The 23,944-nt window shown below is 40.6% G+C and overlaps 1 protein-coding gene and 1 pseudogene across 1 annotated transcript in view; both read right to left on the bottom strand.

The window, feature by feature from the left end:
- Positions 1 to 1,301: 1,301 nt before the first annotated feature.
- LOC101332367 (large ribosomal subunit protein uL1 pseudogene) lies at positions 1,302 to 1,954 on the bottom strand (annotated as a pseudogene).
- An 11,575-nt stretch (positions 1,955 to 13,529) lies between these two features.
- Positions 13,530 to 23,944, bottom strand: part of TFAP2D (transcription factor AP-2 delta) — a 54,666-nt gene continuing 44,251 nt past the window's right edge. The window contains exon 8 of the mRNA XM_033863678.2: positions 13,530 to 13,749. Coding sequence (XP_033719569.1) covers positions 13,530 to 13,749 — 220 coding nt within the window. The remainder of the gene's footprint in view (positions 13,750 to 23,944) is intronic.

Consider the following 23,944-nt stretch of genomic DNA (forward strand, 5'->3'; position numbering starts at 1 on the left):
TGTATGCTAAATCTAGATGACTCTTACCTATTTGAATAGGAGTGGCTTTTTCCCATTTTATCTCTGAAGAAGGTAAGGTGGGCATTTTTATACTAATGTCATCCATATTTATATTCCTTGCTATCACAGGAACATTCGTAGTTTTAAAAATTAACACAGCATGAACTGGAGTTCTTTAGGCAAGTCTCAGTATTTTTTGCTTATTTTGTGCATCAGTTTTGGGAACAATCTCATTCATGTGACAATGTTAAACTTTACGGGAGCCCTGTGTTCTTGGGAAACAGCAATGGTTAAGAAATCCTCCCACTCTTCTATGTGCAGGGAAATGCCTTACTGCTAAGAAACATTTTTTCCCATATGACTTAGATAAGAGCCAGATGTCCCCTTGCTGACCTTTGGCAGTGCCAGACACACACCCTCCACATTCTCATTCCTTGTCTCATAAATGATGGGTTGAACTGTTTGTACCCACTGACTAATCTGAACAAAATACCTGACTTGATCAAACTAGAGTGAAGCTGGTCTCCTTCCCCCAAGCCCTTGAACTCTGAGTTACGCTCATTCTGAGCCAGTGTACAAGCCTTCCTTAACCACCCTTCTGAGAATCAGCTGACCCAAAGGAAAGACATTCCTGGATTAACTGTCCTGCCACTCCACTTATTTCCCCACACCAGATTCCTTCTAGCCTTGTTTACTCCCCATCCTTTATTAAAGAAAAATCCTTTCCTGCTGGACCGTTGAGATCCCGCAGATCTTCCAGTTGGGGGGTTCTCCCTACCGCAATAGGCCCCCTTCCCTTCCTGACCCCTTTGAATGACCCCTTTGAACGAAACTTCTCCTTAACTAAGCCCAGATTATTTTTTTTTTTTTTTTTTTTTTTTTTTGTGGTACGTGGGCCTCATGGCTCACGGGCCCAGCCGCTCCGCGGCACGTGGGATCTTCCCAGACCGGGGCACGAACCCGTGTCCCCTGCATGGGCAGGCGGACTCTCAACCACTGCGCCACCAGGGAAGCCCAACCCAGATTAGTTTTTGTTTAACACATGTTTAGTCTCCAATACTGTTCTTTTCACCTCTCTGAAAGGAAATTGTTAACCTTGTTTATATGGAAAATTAAGTTCAGTTCACAGACATGTTCAAAACACTTGACTGTAGATGGTGATGGATGTTAACTAGGTTTATTGTGGTGCTCATTTCACAATACAGACGACTATTCAATCATTATATTGTACACCTGAAACCAAGATAATGTTTTATGGTTTTTGTTTTTAATGGTGGGAGTATGGTTTATTAAGCTGTACCTTAGTACGGGCACTGGGGCTTGCCCATGGTCCTCTTAATGTACAAGGCCCGGACATTCTGCCAGTTTGTCTTGAGCAATGACACCAGGAAGTTGACAACTAAGTGGATGTTGAACACAAGCTCATCGCGTGTCATCTTCAGGTGGCCAACAGCCACTGCCAGACACAGCAGCTTCTTCACATGGAACTTGATTGTGGACTTCACTTCATCAACTTTGGCCACCATGTTCTCATTGTGGGTCAGCAAGGAAGGGAACTTGCCGGCCTTATTCAGGCCTGGGCCCAGGATTCGTGGGATCTGCTTAATCAGAGACTCTGAAGAGAAGAAGGCATCATCCTTCTTGGCCAGCTTCTTGACCAGTTGCTTATTCTTGTTGACTTTCTTCAGTGCCTCGATGTCTATACGCGGAATATTCACAGCCTTCGTCACATCACTACGTTGCTGGTCCCCCAGAACACATACGGAGAACTTGGGACGGGAGTGGATTTAAGCCGGACGGTGCCTGAGAGGCATTTGTCCTTCTGAGGGTCATAGTTCTTCAGGCAGATCTGAAGCTACACCGTCTCCAAAAACTTCCAGCACTCGAGCTGGTTCCCCTGCAGCACTTCCCGCACCACCTCGTAGAGGGAGTCGCCGGAGACTTTGCTGTTCATGGTGCCTCGCGCTGCGATAACCGGAAAAGAGCAATATAATGCTATTTGTCAATTATATCTCAGTGAAAAACAAAACAGAAACATGCTTGACTATACTTTACAAAAATGGTTGGAATACATATAAAATGTCAAGTTCACTTCCCAAGGAAGCCATATACTAAAGATAAAACATGACGTGGCAAATACCCAAACATCAGTTGACTGCCAGATCCACTATCAGCAGCTCCTTCCCGGAAATTCGAAACCTCAACTTCGAAGAAAGTGGCTCTGATGTGATCTTTATGTGGGTGTCTTCACGGAGGGCTTCAGCATCCCTGGTTTTTGCAAATGAAGCTTATCATGCTCACACCTGTTTCTGAGGGTCAGGGGGCCGGGCAGATACTAGCGTCGCCCCCTGGGATCTTGCCAACGTTCTTTGTCCACCTGATCCTACGGACATGCACCTGCTTTTTTTTTTATCAATAATAAGATTTTAAAACACTTATTTCCACACTCCCAAAATCACTCACCTGTTTCCAACGGGAAATGAGCCCTAAAAAGAAAGGAGATAAAGAGTTCTAAAGGGCAGATAGGAAGAGGTTTTGAGGACTGAAAACCCCAATTGGTTTCATCACTTTCTGGATCAAAAAACCCTCACTGGCTGGGGCTTCCCTGGTGGCGCAGTGGTTGAGAGTCTGCCTGCCGATGCAGGCGACACGGGTTCGTGCCCCGGTCCGGGAAGATCCCACATGCCGCGGAGCGGCTGGGCCCGTGAGCCATGGCCGCTGAGCCTGTGCGTGCGGAGCCTGTGCTCCGCAACGGGAGAGGCCACAACAGTGAGAGGCCTGCATACCGCAAAACAACAACAACAACAAAAACCCCCTCACTGGCTCTTTATTGCATTTAATAATGAAACACAGGATCTTCAGTTGGACCGCAGGTCTGGAACATTCCTGCAGTCTCATCCCCACTCCCACCCCTGACTCACCTGCTCCTAACTCACCCCATGGCAGCCACACTGACCTCTGACAGCTCCTACAGACGCCAAGCTCTGTCCCTCCTTGGGGGCTCAGCACACGCAGTTCCTCCACCAGGAATGCTCTCCCCTCCCGCTTTGGACTGGGTAAATACCATCATCCTTCAGGTCATATTCTTTTCCATTCCTGGGGTTTGCCTTATCTCTTCTTGTCTAAATTAAATCTTTGTCATTTTGTCTTCATCATCACACTTAACACAATTTGTCTATTTGTTCATTCATTTCAAAGGTGCCGAGGCTGAGAAACTCTAATCTGCTGAAAGAATGTCATGCGTAGTTCTTTTTCCAAGGATTCTTTTGAAAAACGTTTTTCCTCCCTTAATCTAAGTTTCAGAAATAGTTGTATTTCTGCCGACCAACTGTTTTGGCTTAGTCTCAGGCACAAACACAGTGAATTGAGTAAATGCTCAATTTCCATTTTGCTATTAGAGAAAGCTCAGAGTTAAATTTGTTACTTACCAGCAGTACCGTAAATATTCATAACTCTATTTTGTTTTAGCCTTATTTCTGGCTCTATTTTATACCTTTATCATTAATTTGCCTTTGTATTTCTTGCTGTTCCTAACATGTAGTATGTTATTATTTGTCTAAGTTTCTGAAAGCTGTATTAAATCTTATTTTTGAAGAATCTAGGGGTATACATGAATTAATGCATAAAATAAAATACCATATTTCTAGTCAAGGACTCACTAAAAAATAAGTACATAAAAAGAATTGCTGTATAGCCAGGAAATGAGCATTAATCTCTCAGGTCTAGGACTAGAAATTAATATGAATCTTAAAGAAACAAGACCAATGAAAACAAAAAGTTGAATAGGATTTAAAGTTCCAGGGCTGAAATTATTCAGAATCTTCTATTAAATGTTTAGCATATGACCTGCATATACTAAGTTCTCAATAAATATTTGTTGAATGAATAAATAGATGAATAAATTTGATTAGTTGCCATTCTGATAATGACTGTAAGAGGATTTTATAAGAAAAATTTCTCGGTTCAAGAAAGTCTTTGTTATTCACTATGATCTGTTGCTGATAATTAGAATTTTAGCTTGACCAATTTGTAAAGAAATGTGGAATTCCCAAAGTTACTGTTATTTGTTCTAGGAGTTATATGTCCATGTAACAATTAAATACATGCTTTCATACAGGGTAGCAGGCGTTAGAGGGAGAGCTTATATACAGTATGCTCTGAGCATAATACTGTTCTAAGGCAGTCACAGGCAATCTTCTCCAAAACTCTTTCAATAAAACCATGATAACAGTCTTCTGTCTCAAAGCCTTTATAATGGCTTTATAACCTCTAGGATAAAAGACTATAATTTTCAATGGAATTCTGTCATTCATTAAGAAAACAGAATTTATCTTCCACTGTAAATGGAAGTTAACTAATTAGAGAAAACATTTAGGAAGCCAGAAAGGAAAGGCAGCTTCTCCATACCCTCTCCATTACCCCAGAAAAAAGAAAACATCTTAACTGCTAGTAAATAGGCTTTAAAGAGATAATTAGGATAATGAGGAACAATAAGTATTTATACCCATTTCAGTGCTGTTTGAGGATATGATACTTTGTACCAAGAAGGCTTTGCTGTCCATGAGACAATAAGTTGTCAGTTTTATTTTGCATTGCTCTTTTATTCAAAATCTTGGTTTTAGCAACATGCTTACGGGGTTTATACATTGGAGACTGAATATGACAATGACTTTCTGTGTTAATGCAGGAGATATTTTGCACCTATCACTTTTCTTTCTGGCACTGTGAATCTGAAAACACTTCTGGGGCTCCCAGTAATTTATGATGGTCTCTTTTCTTAGAAAGAACCTTACATATTTTCTCTATAGACCTTGGACAAGTCCTTGAATTTGCCTCATTTGCCCATCATTCGTGTCTTACCAGTCATATGCCAGGTAGGCGCTGGGCTAGTTGCTGAGAGTACAATAATAGGCAAGATATATGGATTCCCACTTCAAAACCTAATGATGTTTAATACTAACAATTCCAATATTTGCAATAATATTAGCAGCTAACATCATTTGGGCCCTTAGTATGTCTCAGGCTCAGTTATTGTTTTACATGGACATTTTCATTTAACCCTTATAACAACCTAATGATGTGAATACTTTAATTATCCTCATGTTACAGTTATGGAAACTGGGGATTATCTGTCTGATAGGAAAGATAATTGAGCAAATTATTGTTAAAAAGTCTTTAATAAGTGACATGATAGGGATAAATGATGGTATGAGGGCACAAAGGAGAGAAAAGCAACCTGGTTTAGGGAATCAGAAAAGGCCTCTGTGGTAGGACCAATTCTAAAGATGAACTCCCATGATTTCCCACCCTAATCCCCGGGGACTCTGAATATAATGTGATATCACATTCATAAGCATATTAACTTGGGTGATCAAGGAATTTTTCAGAAGTAATTAATGCCACTAATCAGCTGAAGCTGAGTTAATCAAAAGGAAGATCACCTGGGTGGGCACCATCTAATCCTGTGAGCCCTTTGAAAGCAGTTTTCTCCGGCTGGTAGCTGAAGGAAAAGTCAGAGAGATACTTGTGATTTGATGTTCTGTCACTGGCTTTGAACATGGAGGGAGGCATGTGATAAAGACTTGAGAGCAGACCCTGGGAGCTCGGAGTGACCCCTGGATGACAGCCAGCAAAGAGATGGGGACCTTAGTGTACTACAACCACAAGGAAATGAATTTGGCCAACCATCTGAACGAGCTTGGGAGTGGATTCTTCCCATCCTGGCTGCTTTCTTGAATTCAGCCTTCTGAGAGTCTAAGCGGAGAATCCAGTTAAGCCTGGCTGGCTTGTGATCTATAGAAATGTGCACAAATAAATGGATGCTGTTTTAAGCCACTAAGTTTGTGGCAAAATGTTATGTAGCAATAGAAAACTCATAAAAGTTGCACCAAATTAGTGAATTCAAAGTTGATACCCCAAAGATAAACAGGAGCCGGCTTGTGAAGGAGCTTAGGTAGAACATAAGGTTTCAAGCTAAGAGAACTAATGAGCTAAACCTTAGATCATGGAGAGTTTCAGGAATTTATAAAAGGCTTGTGTGGCTGGACCATGGAGTGTGTATGTGGTTGGGAGGAGGAGGGAATGTGATGGGGGAAACAGAGATACTAGATAAAGCTGGAGGAGGCTGGAGAAGAGTGCAAACACCAGGTCAGAAGGATGTTGTAAATCTTCTAGAAGAGTTTGACTTTATTGTAAGGGCAACAGTAAGCCATGAAGTGTTTTATTTGTGATGTGCAAATCAGATTTGCTTTTCAGAATGATTTTCTGTGGTGTGGAGAATGGAATAAAAATGAGCAAGGCCAGAGGCTGGAAAAACAGTGGAGATATGGATTTGGAATTCATCAGTACTGTGTTAGGGTAGGCTAACAAATAGACCCTCCTACCCTCCACACCCACCGCCAATTTCAGTGGTTTAATGTAGTAGAAGTTTAGCTTGGAGAAATGTGCACTTCTCTTCCATATGGTCATTCAGGGATCCAGGTACTTTCCATCTTGTGTTTCTGGCAACTCTAAGACAGTGGTTCTTATCTAGGAGTGATTTTCTCCCCCTGGAGACATGTAACAATGTCTGGAGACAATTTTGATTGTCACAATTAGGAGAGATGTTACTGGCATCTAGTACATAGAAGCCAAGGATCTGTTAAACATCCTACAACACACAGGACAGCCCCTCACAATGAAGGTCCAGTAGAGCCAAGGTTGAGAATTCTTGCCCTAGGGCCTCATTGTCATCTCATGCAGCAGGAAGAAGAGGACATAACATGAAGGAAAGTAAGGACAGGGCTGGTTTTTATTGGTAAAATCTGGACATGGCAAATATCACTTCTATTCCTCCAATGGAGAGAACTTAATCATATAGCTACAAACAGCAGGAAATGCTGAGAAATTTAATCTAGGTTAGAGGTTAGCAAACTATAGGAATGCGTGCTCCAATCCATCCCAATGCCTATTTTTGTAAATAAAGATTTATTGGAACAGCCATGGCCATTTGCTTACATATTGTCTATGGCTACTTTCATGCTACAATGGCAGAGTAGTTGCAACAGAGATCATATGGCCTGCGTAGCCTAGAATATTTACTATCTGGCCCCTTACAGAGAAAGTTTGCCAACCCTCGGCATAGGTAAACACCCAGGACAAATGCCCAATGGACTTTCATCAGATGGCTATTGGTCTTTGCCACAAGAAAAGACATGATAGTTGAAATTATACAAGAAGATATTGCCCAGGGAGAATGGGTGTGGTAGGAAGATAAATGATACTAATATTTACGCATACCGTTAGCTTTTTTTTTTTTTTTTTGGTACGCGGGCCTCTCGCTGTTGTGGCCTCTCCCGTTGCGGAGCACAGGCTCCGGACACGCAGGCCCAGCGGTCATGGCTAACAGGCCCAGCCACTCCGCAGCATGTGGGATCTTCCCAGACCGGGGCACGAACCCGTGTCCCCTGCATCGGCAGGCAGACTCTCAACCACTGCGCCACCAGGGAAGCCCTACTTATTTTTATTTTTTTCTGCCTTTTATGGGGGGTTATTTCAAATTTTCTTAAGTGTCTTGGTCCTTTTGAATCCTCTGCGATGCACATGGGAAGTAGCTGAAATACAGTTTTTAAAAGTAGTAGGTATGAATGCCTTTGTGTCAATTTGGATATAAGAGAAATGTCACTTTATTTTATATATATTTGAGCCTTCATTTTAAACGTGGCAGAAATTTTATCTCAGTCCATTCAGGGTCCTCTTGGTTTGCATCTGTGTCCCAGAACTGGGTGGAGAAGGTTTATGTACCACCAAACTGTGTGGGGGACCATGTGGCCTGGATCGCCATCTGTGGACGCTGGCAGCTGCAGAGATGCCCACCTTTCTGTATTGCCTTTCTGAAACTATCTTTCTCATAACCCTTTGCCAGCAAGCTTCTAATTAGGTTCTGACAATGGGAGATACTGCTCAGAATTCGAAGGAAGAGGAGACAGAAAGATGCTCCAGGTATTTCCGATTCCTGTCCCCAACCCTCCAGCAGAATAGGAAGGTTATGGCTCTAGCCTCCAGCTTCTTTGCAATCCCAGCATTAGCCAAACTCTACCCCCTCAGAGGTACCACCAGCATTAATCTCAGACATTCAAGCAACAACTGTGGGGAGGGGGATGTCCTCTTCCAAGCTCCCAGATTCAGGTAACCTCACCTCTTTCCTTTTGTTCTCTCATCTATAGGGTGGTCACTACTTTTTCAAATTACTAGTATTTGGGTGATTCAGTGTCTCATTTTCTCCTCTTTCAACTTTCTAACACCTGTTTCACCTGTTATCTTTATTAAATCCTCTCTCTTTGAAATCCCTAAAAAGGTTTTTGTCCTCCTGACTGGACTCCAAGTGGTACATCTGAATATCCCATCTGGTCTTTGATTGACATGTGTGTCATGTTCCTCCTGTGTGTACGTGGGTCCAACCTGCATTGCCTGCTCGCTACCTGGGTTGCTTCTGGGTGGGCCTGAAATATCCTTTTTTTTTGCTGTATCTCTATGGGTTGCAGGAATAGCTGTTTCTTTGTTTTCTGCTCCCACACACATCATCCTGGTCTCTCCAGGCCATGTTGAGAGAATCTCCTTTGGAGAAACCCTGTGAGGTTGTCTGAGAACCATCTGCCTAGACACACCCCACATAGACAGCACCTCTGCTTCTGCATGATGCTGGGTGGTCTTCCTCCCTGGACCTTCCTCTGGGGTGAAGACGTGGTTCCCTCTATCACTAGATGCACCCCCAGGATGTGGCCCCTTCTCAGAGAGATGCAACGATAGCTACCCTTTCTTCAATTCTTCTTTAATCCTCTCCTTCTTTCACCAAACTGGGAACTGTTTTATGGGCTCCAATGTGTCTGTGTCTGTGTCTCCGTGTGTGTGTGTGTGTGTGTGTGTGTGTGTGTGTGTGTGTGTGTGTGTGTGTGTCTGTGCGGAGGAAGGAAAAAGGTCCGGACTGATATCCTTTTAAACCTCAAGTCCTCCTTAAGGCCTAGGATTTTGAAACTGAAAACTTGTATAAAAGTTCAATTCCTTTGTTGCCTGCATTCCCTTGGGTCAAGTTCCTTCCCTGAGGCAGTCTGGACAAAATGTTAGGTGCCCTCGAAAATGGAGCAGAGGTATAGGAATAACCAGAAATATAAATGGCATTGGTTAGTTTTCAAAATCACATCCTGCCCCAAATATTTTTAATTCGCCCAGAACCGTAAAGTCTCCTCTTCCTGGTTTCCACCTTTCCCTTCCCTTCCACCTTTACAACCCCTCCTTTGATTTCTCCCTCTCCCCTCTCCTCCCCTCAGTTCCCAGGACCTGGGTCTGGTTTGTGTTGGGACAACTCGCGCACATTTACATCAGGGCACTTACCATATTATAATGGCTGGGATCTTCATAGGAGACTGCGAGAAACTCATAAGAAAAATGCTTTATTCCTCGCTTTATCTTCAGTCTCTAAGACAGAGCCTGACATATAGGAAGGATTCAACAAACTGAGGAGAAACTGATATCTAGATAAAAACTATGGTTTGTCCCAACTCTAAGTATTAATGACAATAGCTAACACTCACATAGCACTAACCATGCCCCTATTCTGCTCTTAGCAATTTATATATATTAACTCTGATTCTGACAGTAGTTCTGTGAGTAGGTATCTATTATTATCCTTATTTTACAGATGGAGAAATGGAGACCCAGAGAGGTTCAGCGATTTGCCCAAGGCCACACAGAAGCAAACGAAAGATCCATGATTTGAACCCAGGTTATTTGGCTTTAGAGTCTACGCTCTTAGTCACTATGTCAGGCCACCTCTCATATATTGACCTGGCCTACGTAGGGAGATGGCATATTCATTGTGTAAAGGATGCTGATACATTTTAAAAATTGCACTGGTTGGGCTTCCCTGGTGGCGCAGTGGTTGAGAGTCCGCCCGCCGATGCAGGGGACACGGGTTCGTGCCCCGGTCCGGGAAGATCCCACCTGCCGCGGAGCGGCTGGGCCCATGAGCCATGGCCACTGAGCCTGCGCGTCCGGAGCCTGTGCTCCGCAACGCGGAGAGGCCACAACAGTGAGAGGCCCACATACTGCAAAAAAAAAAAAAAAAAAAAATTGCACTGGTCAAAAATGCCTCCAAAGAAGCCCAAAAGGAAGAAAATATAGGGTAATGAAATTTGAATGAAATTCAATGAAAATATAGGATAATTCATTGACACATTTACTTTAAAAGCGCCAGGTGACAAAAGTCAAATTCTTATCACTGTCACACTAGGGTCAGGATGCTCATAGGTGCTAGAGGGTCATGTTCTGTCTTAGACAGTGAAGAAAACACACCCTCAAAGAAGGGAAAGGAAAAAGGAACTGCAAAGCCAGAAAGAATTACCCATTTTTAAAGCATCTGAAAAGAAGGGTGCAGCAGAATAGACTAGGCATCTTCCCAGGAATCTGATCTTTCCAGAGAAGAAGATATAGAATAATTCAGTTTTCCTTTATTTTTCGAGAACCACCAAACTTAAGTCAAATGGTAACTCTAGTGAAATAGCCATAGAAGTGGCATTTAAATTGGTTATTGAAACAGCCTTAAAATGAACATTTCTTTTTATAGGAGTTTGACTCAATTTCTCCTAAGTTTAAGTACATTAATTTTGAGTATGAGAGGTTTGGACAAATTGTCTTGGCCAGTGGTAGTTAATCTGGAAAGCTTTTTCATTGCTTTATTATTGACTGTAACACTGAAAATCAGATTTTGGTGACCTACCTTCCTTAACTATAAACTATGATACTGATAACAATTATAACTTTACTTTTGTTGAAATTATGATACTTACCTACTTGTTTTTATCGTTTTATATTAAATGCATCTAGTTGCAACTAATGTGATAAAGTGGAAATATTTCCCTGTTCATTAAAATGTGTTATCCATGAATTACCATGGAAGAAGCCAGCCAGATTGAAGCAATGGGTATCAAAAAAAAAAAAAAAATCAAAAGTAAAAAGTCCTTTGGCCCACTTTGGACAAAGAACACACACACATTCATTTACTCATTTATTTAAAAAGTGTTGAGTACCTTATATACAAGGCAAAAGTAGGTATGTTAACAATGTCTATTAAATATGATAATAAATAATTACTCTAAACATGACCAGTCCATTAATTCACTTATGTCCTAATGGCTGGTTAAGTTAAATGATGGGTGCTGTCCATTTAAGGCTCTGAAGACACCCAAAATCCTGGTAAATAATATGCACTGTAGTTATAGTTATACTTCTGTTTCCAAGGCTAATAAATAATAACACCCCATTGAGGTGTTAAGAACCCCAACTAGTCACAACTATGGGTTGAGAAGTAAGCTGGTACTATAAGCCAGATCTAATTTTTTATCTGATTATGGGTAAACATTTGACATGGTATATAACTACATTAAGTACTTAGCAGATATGCATATGAAAATGCCATATTAAATACATATGTATTGTTAAAAGGAATAAAAGTCAATGTGGAAATTTCATTAAGGAAATATTAGTAGCCCACATTATGTGTATATAGCTTTCCTACTACTTATTAAACTGAAATATTCATTTTTGTTTCACATGTATATTTTACAGTATGAGAATTTTCATGTAAATGGAAACAATTTATTTTGTGATGAAATTTGGAACTGCAGCAGAATCTCAGCTTTATTCTATTTTATTTCAAAAAAATTTAAAGCCATGAATAACGGTAAAATTTAAAAAATGGAACTAGATAAACTCATGAAGTCACAATTCATTACTTTTACATTTTCTTTATTTTAAATTCTTCTACTGTGTAACTATAAAACCCCTTTATTATAGAATTCCTTACTAGTGTGTTTTGTTAACTGAATTTAGTCTAGAAAATTTAGATATTCATTGATTATGTTCCTCTTTTCTGTATAAGATTGAAGATAAAAGTCGAATGATTTTAAGAATTATTGTTAGGTAAAAATATTTTCTGTGATCTCTTGATGAAAATTCTTAAGCAATTTTCTCTCAATTAAAAAAATAATAATATTCCTCATCGGGTTATAATGTGGCAGAGACATTCTGAAAGTAATTGATATATGTTAACGAGAGGAGAATATTTTCATGCTAAACGATGTCTGGAGTCCACATATTTTTTAAATGATTTTTTTCATAGACGATGACCTACATCTTTATTTGCTTAGAACTTTGAAAACTGTTAACAGTAGAAAGGTTAATACAATGTGGTACCAGTCAGGTTTCTTGACACATTCAAGTTTTAATGGTCTGAACTTTCATTCAATTAGCCCTTGGCCTTTGCAGCCAGGAACCTCTTGTTTTCAGTATTATAACTACAGGACAATAAAGCTTAAGAACAAGCTATGAAAAAAGGAAGCATCTTAAAAGCAAAAGCCTTCTCTGATCATTGTTTTTGTTTTCTTTATTGAACACAGACCTGAATGCTTCTGTGCCTCTAACGGTTTAGAACACAGCTATCGGGCAGGTTGCAGAATCACAAAAGTAGAAAAAGAATAACGGCTGTCATTTTAACCATACAATCATTGGCCGCTAACACTTTGAGGGGCCTCCACTAGTTCCCTGGGCTCCTCTTCTGTCTCTGAGGGGCAGGGCTTCCTGGAAAGATCGCTGTTCCTATTCCCTTGCTTTTCCAGGCACGACAATACCACAGCTTTCCGTCAGGACCCCAAGTGGCAAAGCTACCCTTTCCTATATCCAGCCTGCCCTGACCCAGTATATGCAGTCTGTTTCCTTGAACAGTTAGGTTGGGGAAGTGAGGAGAATGGATAGGAGAGGTCATCTTTTTTCTCTTCAATATTCTGCTGAGTCTCTTCTTTAAAAAATGGACCTAGGGTGGGGTGGAATAGTCACACAAAGAGGGGACAGAGTTTTCTGGAATTTTTAAATACCACCAAGGCACTGGTAGTTAAGTGGGTTAGCGGTGACCGAAATTTTTAAATTGCTGTCAATTCACAGGACAGAGATTCATGACTGCCCTTTTCAGTTCCCAGAGCATTTATTGATGGATTGATTGCCAGATTGGTCTATTTAATGGAAAGAGGCACTGTTTTGTTATAGGGGATTAAGTCAAGAAAGACTGGCGCTGTATGCGCTGGTGGTGGAGTCCAGTTTGGTCATGCTTTCTGATCCCTAACTACAGAGTTGGATAAGAAAGTGCAACAGTTAGATGTGAAAAAGCATGTGCTGCCTCTCCAAAGTCCAGAAGTGCTTAAAAACTGTGATGTATATAATTCGGAACAATAAATTACGTGCACAAAAGGAGTTTATCATAACATAAAATTAAAAAGTGACAATTTCATCACACAGTTACACTGCTCTTTTCCTTTTTTTTTTTTGTCTTTTTTTTTTTTTTGGTTTTGTCCTTTTTTGTTTCATTTCCATTTTTGTTTTTTATGGAGGGTTGGGGGAGGGCAGAGATTTGGTCCACTGAAGATTAATCACCCTCAATGATATATATATTAGAAAAAATATCAGCAGCAAGACTCTCTGGAAATAGATTCTGTTTGATGTAGCTAGTCTGTCTTTTCTGTTTTGCCCTCTTTCACAGCAGCCTCTGAAGTTTTCCGCAGGGGGGCTTTCTCCGAGGTGCCATGTCCTTGGCCAGAATCCGCCGCTCCGCCATTTTTGTGAGTAGTGTGTTTTTCCAAGTAGTTTAGCATTTCACTGAGGACTGTTTGGAAAGTGCTTAGGGCTGCGCATATTGCTGGGGTCCCAAAGCCATGAGTGATCAAACTGGAAATGAGAAGCGGTAGGAAAAAGAGATGAGCAATTTGCAGTATGATACGGGGCAACAGATCCCCCCATTTAATCCAGAACAGTCCATTAAACAGGCATTTATTGTGATCTGAAACGGCGCCAAGCATTGTGGAAGGTAGACGCAAGTCAATGTATTGCTCTGAACAATAAGAAATTCAGGGACTATCTGGAAGAAAACGTCACTGATAGACTTGATAGGCACTAATAATTAGCAGCTCTGAGTGTTTAACGCACGACTTGACTCTGAGTCTCGATCTCATTAAGAAAGCCAGAAAATACAACTTTCTATTGTGTGGGAATCATCTCGTTTTTAAGAATGGCACGTATGCTTATATAAGCATATATCACACGAGAAGAGATCAAAATTGGCTGAGTGTGCCTGGGGTTTAGCTGCTCCTCTAACTTCATTCTTCTCTTCTTCAAGGTTATGGAGTTCTATCTGGGCACAAGGCCATCCCGCTGGAGACAACATTCCCAAGCTTTCCTTGCCGCTAAGTTTAGACACAGAGCTAATCCTTCCACTATAGACCACAGAGGAAGTGATGTTTGCAATTCCCACCTGCTTAAAAGGAAAGGGTGTGCCTTCTATTTCCTCTCAAAATAGCTATGGAGCTGTGCAGCTGAGGACAAAACAAGACGGCAGGAACCTACTCACCTCCAGTCTCCTAAATGAGAGAAAAATAAAATTCTATCTAATGCAAGCCACTCTTTTTGGGGGTTTCCGCAGCTGACTAATTCATTAATAATCATAACTAGTGAGCCAGCATAGGGAGGGGTGGAGCAACTTCAGCGTCGGTAGCCCTTCCAACCACAACAAATAGCATCTCTAGCTGAACAAATACATAAGTGTAGATTCATTCTTTCTGTGAACAAAACCCACCCAGATGGTTCATTTGCGTCCATTGTTTCTGAAGTGACACTGCCAGGTTCTCCCCATAACTCATATCTTGTAAAATATAGAAAAACACGACTGACATATATCATGCATATATTATATCTATCTATAAATAGCATGGCATATATACTGTATATTCAATATATGAAGCCATTAATTGCTTACAAGCCCTAGGTTGTTCAGTTATTGTGATATTAGCAGTTTTTAAAATTAATTAATTAATTAATTTTTATTTATTTATTTTGGCTGCGTTGAGTCTTTGTTGCTGCGTGCGGGCTTTCTCTAGCTGTGGCAAGCAGGGGCTACTCTTTGTTGCGGTGCATGGGCTTCTCATTGTGGTGGCTTCTCTTGCTGTGGATCACGGGCTCTAGGCAAGCAGGCTTCAGTAGTTGTGGCACTTGGGTTCTAGGGGGAGTGGGCTCAGTAGTTGTGGCGCACAGGCTTAGTTGCTCCGCAGCATGTGGGATCTTCCCGGACCAGGGATCAAACCCGTGTTCCCTGCATTGGCAGGCAGATTCTTGACCACTGCGCCACCAGGAAAGTCCCATTAGCAGTCTTAAAATCAAATAGTACCATCCTTCACAATCTGTTAACTAGCTAATTATCCTTCTTAGGGTATGTAATCTTTTTTTTTTTTTTTTGCGGTACGCAGGCCTCTCACTGTTGTGGCCTATCCCGTTGCGGAGCACAGGCTCCGCACGCGCAGGCTCAGCGGCCATGGCTCACGGGCCCAGCCGCTCCGCGGCATGTGGGATCTTCCCGGACCGGGGCACGAACCTGCGTCCCCTGCATTGGCAGGCAGACTCTCAACCATTGCGCCACCAGGGAAGCCCAGGGTATGTAATCTTTAGGGGCAAAAATTACAAGATCTTAAAATATTGCAGATGAGGGCTTTAGGATCTCCGGCAGCCTATTGATATGCCTCAGTGGTGATAATAGCAACATTAGCACATGGAGTTGTTGCTCTGTTAATATGCACATAAGACTCAAGACGATGCCAGACTTTTCGGAAGTGCTCCAATAAATGGTAGCTATCGTTGGCTGTGGAACGTTCACGCTGAGAGTAAACTTTTCTGCATGTCCTTTATACTTTATAGGTTGCCACCATCTTTCATCCAGACATTTTACAAAGCCTGCCCTATGCCTAAGTCATAATTAACATATGTTAAAAAGAAAAAAAGATTTCAGTCTCCAATTATTTAGAAAACAAGACTGGTCAATGTTTTGCCAACTAGGTATACCAAAGTTTGTAACAGAAGGCATCATCATAGTTCAAAGCATATGCATACGTTGCATTGCTGAGCAGGAAAACTGACTTCAGCTCTATGTCTCCAATGATACAAGTAGAGGGGAATCCAAATGTTTTAGGACTTAATCAGGGAGGAAGGACATAAATGGAATTAACTGAAGTGCTAGAAGAACTAATCATGGTGGCACCTGCAAAAAAGAACCAAATGAAGCCATCTATTAGTGTCTAGATGCTTGGCCCTGGGCAAAACCTGCCTCTTTTCCCTTGTTTTACTCCTGTTCAGGGCTCCTCGTACCATTAGATAATTTGTTTTTCCTCTCTATTGCCGTGTTCTCTCAGTTGTGACTCCCCTTTTCATCTAGGCTGAATATAGAGAATTTAGTTCCACTTGGGTACACATTAAGGTTAATAGCCAATATTTGAGTCCTGACCACATGCCAGGCCCTGTTCTGCTTTATTCTGTACCCTCTCACAAAATCCTGTCAACAACTGTAAGAAGTATTATTATTTCCATTTTACAGGTGAAGAAACTGATATCCAGAAATGTTAAATAATCTGCCTGAGAAATTCCGTACTGCCTCTGTGCTTATCTATGTTCCTCTCAGGCTGTGGGTGCGTTTTACACCTTCTCTGAGAAATCGCATTCTGTTGGCAGTTTTAGCTCAGCTTCTCTAACTTAACTTTGTTCTATGGGCAGACTTGTAGACCTGGAAGATCATTCCTACTCACTTTCCTGTCTAAGACCAGGGTTCTAAAAGGCCAGATACAAAGTAGATGTGTCTGTATAAATGTTTTACTTTTCCATGTTGAGAAGAGTGGTTGCCATAATGAAAAATTCTCAGGCTGGCATCCCTTCTTGACTGATGGCCTTCCTTCCTTCTAAAATATGTACCTGGTCTTTAGTAAACTGCACTGTCACCTTTGCACTGGATTGAGACCTCCTTGCACAGAGTTCTTCACACTGCCTTCAACCTTGGGCACTGTGTGATTTGTGGGAAGTTATGTAGCCTTGTAAGACGACAACAGTCTGACGAAAACATCTGCAAGTTTCTTTCCAGCACTAAGCTTCAATTCACTGGTATAATGCTTAGGGCACACTTCTTAAAACCAAGGACATGACAGAAGGTTATAGATGTTGAAAAAGCACTTATCTCAACAGATAAGTCTCAAACTGTGAAAACAGTCAACATAAGAAAAGTAAGGACTTGGGCTTCCCTGGTGGCGCAGTGGTTGAGAGTCCGCCTGCCGATGCAGGGGACACGGGTTTGTGCCCCGGTCCAGGAAGATCCCACATGCCGCGGAGCGGCTGGGCCCGTGAGCCATGGCCGCTGAGCCTGCGTGTCCGGAGCCTGTGCTCCGCAACGGGAGAGGCCACAACAGTGAGAGGCCCGCGTACCGCCAAAAAAAAAAAAAAAAAAAAAAAAAAAAGTAAGGACTCGAAGTGTTATCATTCTGCATAAAAGACATTATGTAAATGTTGTTAATGTCCTTGATTTCACATTACCTGCACATCAAAATTATGCATGGAACACTACATAGGATGATGCTAAAAGCAAGGTATAGCCTCTGTTCTAGCAGTTTTCGGTAAGGTTTATGAATCTAAATAATTAATCTAATATTATATGAGAACAGCACAGAACAAAATGTGAAATCACAGAATGATTAAAAGAATTTCTGGGAACATCATGTTTTTCTTTTAGCCCCAGCCATTCCAGAAAAATAGGTATATATCTCATTCACAGTGACATACAAAAAGGAGAAAAGGGATAATGCAGAGTCTACAGAAAAATAAGAGAAAAACAGAAAGAAGAGGCTGATTTTCAGTCCTAGACAGAAAATAAACTAAGGTCATCTATCTGTAAGGTAACACACTATAGTCAAATCTCTAAAATCTTTGATAAGGTCATTTTTTTGCCCTTAGAAAATATTTTTTAGCCACAGATTTAATCTTCAAGTTATATTTGGCATTTGCATCTATTTTCATCAGATTAATATCAGAGAGCATTTCACAAGTAAATATTACCTGGGCTAAACAGCAGCCATGATGGTTTGAAGTAGGTTGTCAAAATATAGAAGTCCTTCTAAATTTAAATTCATCTAAAAGTTTGTCCTCAAGTAGACAAGTTAGAGAGACAATCAGCATTGTTCTAGGTGTATCATCTTCATGCCACGTTTAAAACATTTTGCTGAACAGTGGCAGACAATACAAATGCTGTATCATATTTCTTAGTGTATTTGCATTTTCCAGCTCTCCTTCCTTCACCCTTTGTAATCATATGTTCTATTATTTTATTTTTGAAAGGCTTATCTCTTCTCTATCCTCAAACCTACGATGGTCATTCCTGCTTGTGTACCTTTGTTTGTCCTCCCTCTTTTTTTTTTTCAGCCAATCTAAAAATCACTCAACCTTCAAAGTATCTTGGATGATATTGGAAAAAAAGGAGTTAGTTTCCTGTTCCCTTGATTAAGATATTGAAAAAGATGTGCTCCTGCCAAAGGATAGAAACTTGCCAAAGTGATGAGAAAACTTAAATAGAATTCTGAGGAGAAAGGAGTAACATTCCCCACCAAAAGTGTAAAACTAGAGCCCAGAGAAGACAATGGGAAGAAAATAAGTGAGGGCAAGATCTCATCATCAAAGTGGGAGCTATATGCAGCCATGTCACTTAGAGCATAAGTGATCATCGAAGTATCCTAGATTTTAACATAGTGGCAAATAAGAGGTTATATGTATCTCCAACAATCTGTGGCTTGAGTTCTTACCATAAACTGGTAATCAAAAGTAAGAGTCTTGGACTTCCCTGGTGGTGCAAAGGTTAAGAATCCGCCTGCCAATGCAGGGGACACGGGTTTGATCCCTGGTCTGAGAAGATCCCACATGCCACGGAGCAACTAAGCCCGTGCACCACAACTACTGAGCCCGCGCACCCTAGAGCCCAAGTGCCACAACTACTGAGCCCGCGTGCTACAACTACTGAAGCCCGTGTGTCTGGAGCCCATGATCCACAACAAGAGAAGCCACCGCAGTGAGAAGCCGGCACACCGCATCAAAGACCAACCCCCACTCGCCACAACTAGAGAAAAGCCCACGCGCAGCAACGAAGACCCAACACAGGCAAAAGTAAAATATAAATAAATGAAATTAATTTTAAAAGAAAGTTAGAGTCTAATCTTAAGAAAAGAAAAATACGAAGGGTTGTTACAAAATGAAACCAAACCACCAGGCAACAGCAACAACTAAAACAAACAGGACTGAGGTAGAGCGCTCCTATTGTCAACCTACACTCTACCTGACATCGTCTGCTGCCAGCATCTGGGCATTTATCATTTCCAGGAGGCAGCAGCCTTGAGGATGAAGAGGTGGGACTCCCGTGTATGGAATAATTGACTTAGCAAAGACTAAAGTTTCCTCGGTTTCATTCAGGAGACTGTTGCCCAGGCCTATAGGATTTAGTTTGAAGTTCTGTTCCAAGAATGAGGAAGAGGAACAATGCAGAGAGAGGCCTGGGGGAGAGAGTGCTACGTTAGCAAGTGAAAGATTCAATGGTAATTAAGAAACTTCGCTTTCTTTTCAAAGAGTTTAATTTTTAAAACTGGCAATGGTATTAATGGAACTGCAACTTTTTTTTTCAAGTATAGGAAACTCCTATTTCAGGATAAAGAAAACAGAGGCATGTGTTTCTGAGACACTTGAGTGGTTAGGTAACCTTTGAAAACTCATGGAAAATGGGGAGGAAGTAGTGAAATGGAACAGAGTAACGTGCCTTAATAATTAAAGCAGGAGAAAAGAGACAGATTTTAGAAATTCTAGGTTATTAAATTACATTTAATTAGTCCTTAACGAATTTCTTAAAATGGGATATATTAAAAAATCAGGTATACCGACTTTAAATTTACATACGATAATATTAGCCCTTTTAGGTATATAGTTCGTTGAATTTTGACAAACCCATACAGTTGTGTAATGACCACCATTACCCAAAACATTTTCTCGTGATCCCTTTCGGTCAATGCACTTTCCCCACCCCCAGATCTTGGGAATCAGTGTTCTAATTTCTATCTCTATAGTTTTTACTTTTTCCCCCGAATGTCGTATAAATTGAATCATGAAGTCTATAGACTTTTATGACGGTCTGTTTTCACTTTGCCTAATAATTTTGAGATTCATCCATGTTTTGGTGTTTATCAATAGATTATTTCTTTTTATTGCTGGTAGGTGTTCCATTGAATGGGATTATTGCAATTTGTTCATGTAATGGGTTATTACTAATTTAAGGGCTAATATTTAAGAAATAGAAGTGATCGCTGAAATGCTGCATGGCTTCAGTAATAATTGAGTTAACAAGGGCTAAAGGGTCCTCAGTTTCCAGTGGAGTGCTGCAAGACTTTCCCATTAATCCCACTCTCCTCCCCATCTTAATTGACAACGTGATTGACAGCGTCATGGATTTGTAACTTAATGGCTGGTATTAAAACAGAGAGAAAAATTCCTGCACTGGTTAGCAGAACCAAAGTGCTGAAATACCTTCACGTGGTAAAAAGCTTAGTTGGTGGGCTAAATCAATGATGTGAAATTTAGGAAAGATTAAGGAAAACATATCTGTTTGCAGTATGTTGAGAGAGGGAGAGAGTTGACTCAAGCAATTCTTAGGGAAAAGGCACACCAAATCAGTAAGTCTAAACCATAAAGGGAGGATCAAAATGTGAGCTTCAGATCATAGCTCTTCAGGCTTAGAACTCCATTTACCTTGAACTATTCTCTCTCTGTCTAAGCAGATTCCAGCTCATTGATTTAATTTTCCTATTTCACCCTGAGGAGCAGGGTTCTGACAGACACCTGCTGAGAAAATCCAGACTGTTGAAGTTTACGCACCTGATGTTCTAGAAAATGTAACTTATATTTAACAGTCATCTTCTTAATTTTATTCGTGGTTTTAAAAACTCCTATTTTGCTAGACTCCCTAATTAACATTCTTCAGAGCATCTTTCTTCCACATAAACCATCTCTTCAAATTGCCTGTTTGCTGGATCCAGAGGTGAAGCTCTACTTTTGACTTTCCCCCTAAGTGTTAAAGTGTGTTCACATCTCAGCAGCTGGAGAGATACCACAGGGTAGAACCACCCTTTCTAGGGAGACGGTGTTTGTTTGAGTGTGCGTGCACATGTACATGTTGTTGACTTAACACTGTTTTTATTAACCTGAATACGTCCTATAGATATAGATTTTAACTTTTTAGAGGAAAATATATTGCAACAGTTCAAAATGTATTCTCTATCAGTGGGATTAAAAATGAAGAAATTGAGACAGAAATGAAACAGGCAATAGAGGATGGTAGAAAAGAGATTGCTATTTGAAAAAGAATAAATTATAATCCTTTCTCCTTTTTCCCTGTGTAATTTTGCTAATACGGTGTTATTAACAACCCATCTTTAACTCCAACAGTATTTATACTTACAAACTATTTGACATTAATGATGAGGAATTATAATAGAAATTTCACAAACTCCCTGTGACCTCTGGCTAAATGAATTTCTTTTGCTTGTGGACAAGGCCTTACGTATTTATCTTTAGACTCTCCAAAGCTTCAGTGCTTATATAGGTTAATATAGGATTCTGAATGAACATATACCAGAGGAACAAGAGCTGCTTAACTTTCCTTAATCTAAGTAAATATGGTTTACATTTCACCAGCTCTCTTGTCCGCTAGAGACAGGGTACAAAGCTGTTTCCATATTGCTCTAATTGTCCTTTGGAAATGTTTTATCATTACTTTAATTGATTTGTCTAAACGAATTCAAATTAAACCACTCAGGCAATTTTCTAAAACATAGCCTAAAGCAAATTCCTATGGAATCTTCCCCTGAATTCTTCCTATCTTGGCAAGAGTTGGGCCTGGCACATGAAAAGATGCTCAACATTGCTAATTATTAGAGCAATTCAAATCAAAACAACAATGAGACATCACCCCACACCTGTCAGAATGGCTATCATCAAAAAGTCTGCAAATAACAAATGCTGGTGATGATGTGGAGAAAAGGAAACCCTTATACACTATTGATGGGAATGTAAATTGGTGGAAAACCATATGGAGGTTTCTCAAAAAACTAAAAATAGAGCTATCAGTATGATCCAGCAATTCCACTCCTGGGTATATATCCAGAAAAGAAAAACGAGAGCACTGGTGCAAAAAGATACATGTACCCCAATGTTCATAGCATCATTATTTATAATTGCCAACATATGGAAGCAACCCAACTGTCCATCAAGAGACAAATGGACCAAGAAGATGTGGTATGTATTAGCCACACACACAAAATTAAAACCTCCCATTTGCAGCAATGTGGATGAACCTAGAGAATATCATGCTTAGTGAAATAAATTAGACAGAGAAAGACAAATACTGTATGAAATCACTTGTATGTGGAATCTAAAAAATAATACAAACGGATGACTATAGCAAAACAGAAACAGACTCACAGATACAGAAAACAAACTAGTGGTTGCCAGAGGGTACAGGGAAGGGGGGAGGGGCAAGTTAGGGTTATAGGATTAAGGGATAAAACTACTTTGTATAAAATAGATAAGCAACAAGGATATACTGTAGAGCACAGGGAATTACAGTCATTATCTTATAATAACATTTAATAAAGTATAATCTGTAAAAATACTGAATCACTGTGCTGTACACGTGAAACTAATATAATATTGTAAGTCAACTGTACTTGAATTTAAAAAGAAGAGTTGGGCCTGGGCTCAAACACATCCTTTCCACCTACTAAGGGAACACTGATTTAACAGGATTAAAAGGAAAATAAAAGTCTCATTCCTATTTGCCACTGAGGACTGCCTCACTCAGTTGTGTCTGACAACTAAGGATGGATTCTTCTAGCTTTCTTTTGGGATACAAAAAGCTGGAAGTAGTAGATACTATTATACTACAAGCTAGAAGACTGAAAATCAAGAGAAAATACTCTACCATCATCATTTAGATAATTAAAGCAAAAGCTGATTTTTCTTTGTCAAATTTCAACTTTCTATCTGGAGAAGTTTTTGGTTGTGTGTAAAGGTTGAAATAGTTTGGGCTATTGTTCCTATTATTTTGTTATGTTGCATCATTCCAGTGGGTGTTTGGTCTCATGTACCTTTGATTTTTCCGAATAGCATAGAGATGCCACTGTTATCAACCTCAGTTCTGCTTTCCGGCCTCTGGGAGGCATGCAGGCAGCAAGATTTAAAGGGAAGACAAGCCTCCTTTTCCTTCTCTCCTGGATTATTCAGAGACTGCAGGTTTAGGTCCAACTGTAGCCTGAGGCTCAGTCTGTACTCCTCACTACTCTTTTAGGTGGCAGATGGAAAAATGCCTTCTTCCACTCATGAGAACAGCCATGAGGGCAGGAGGCTGGGAGACAGACCCTGGAGAACACCAGCAAAGGATTGTGGGGCTTCTCTGCAAAACCTTAGTTCTTTTCAGAACCATGAGGGGAAGATGCTTCATCTCTCTGAAGTGGCACAACTCCTGAATATAGGTCATGGGAAGAGACCTCCGCCTGAGGAAAGCAGCTGGGTCTTAAGCACCCAGAACTTGATGGCATCTATCCTTTCTAGCCAAACTGGTTGAGGAAGCAGAGAAAAAGGAAACTGACTGATTGTGCTTATTTCCTACATAAATTATATTATCCCCTAGCCCCCAGGGCTTTTAACATGGAGTTTAATTGAGGTGCATAATTAAGGTATATGGTTCTCTGGTAGTGAGTAGCAACCCACTTGTTAGCAAGGCCTTGTCAGCACCCACAAATGTTCTACGGTTTCTTTAGCTGGTGGTTCTCAACCCTAGATACATGCAAGAATCACCCAGGGAGTTTATTTAAAAAAATGCCAACGTGCGGGTCCCACCCCGGAGATCCTGATTTAATTGGTTTGGGATGGGTCCAAAACATCAGTATTTTAGAAACAGTACTGAATAGTTTAAATGTAGCTAGGGAGTTAGGCATGTTCCCTTAGAGCCAAGAAATGACACCTAAATACC

This window comes from Tursiops truncatus, chromosome 10 (genome assembly GCF_011762595.2).
Source record: "Tursiops truncatus isolate mTurTru1 chromosome 10, mTurTru1.mat.Y, whole genome shotgun sequence".
NCBI classification, from domain to species: domain Eukaryota; kingdom Metazoa; phylum Chordata; class Mammalia; order Artiodactyla; family Delphinidae; genus Tursiops; species Tursiops truncatus.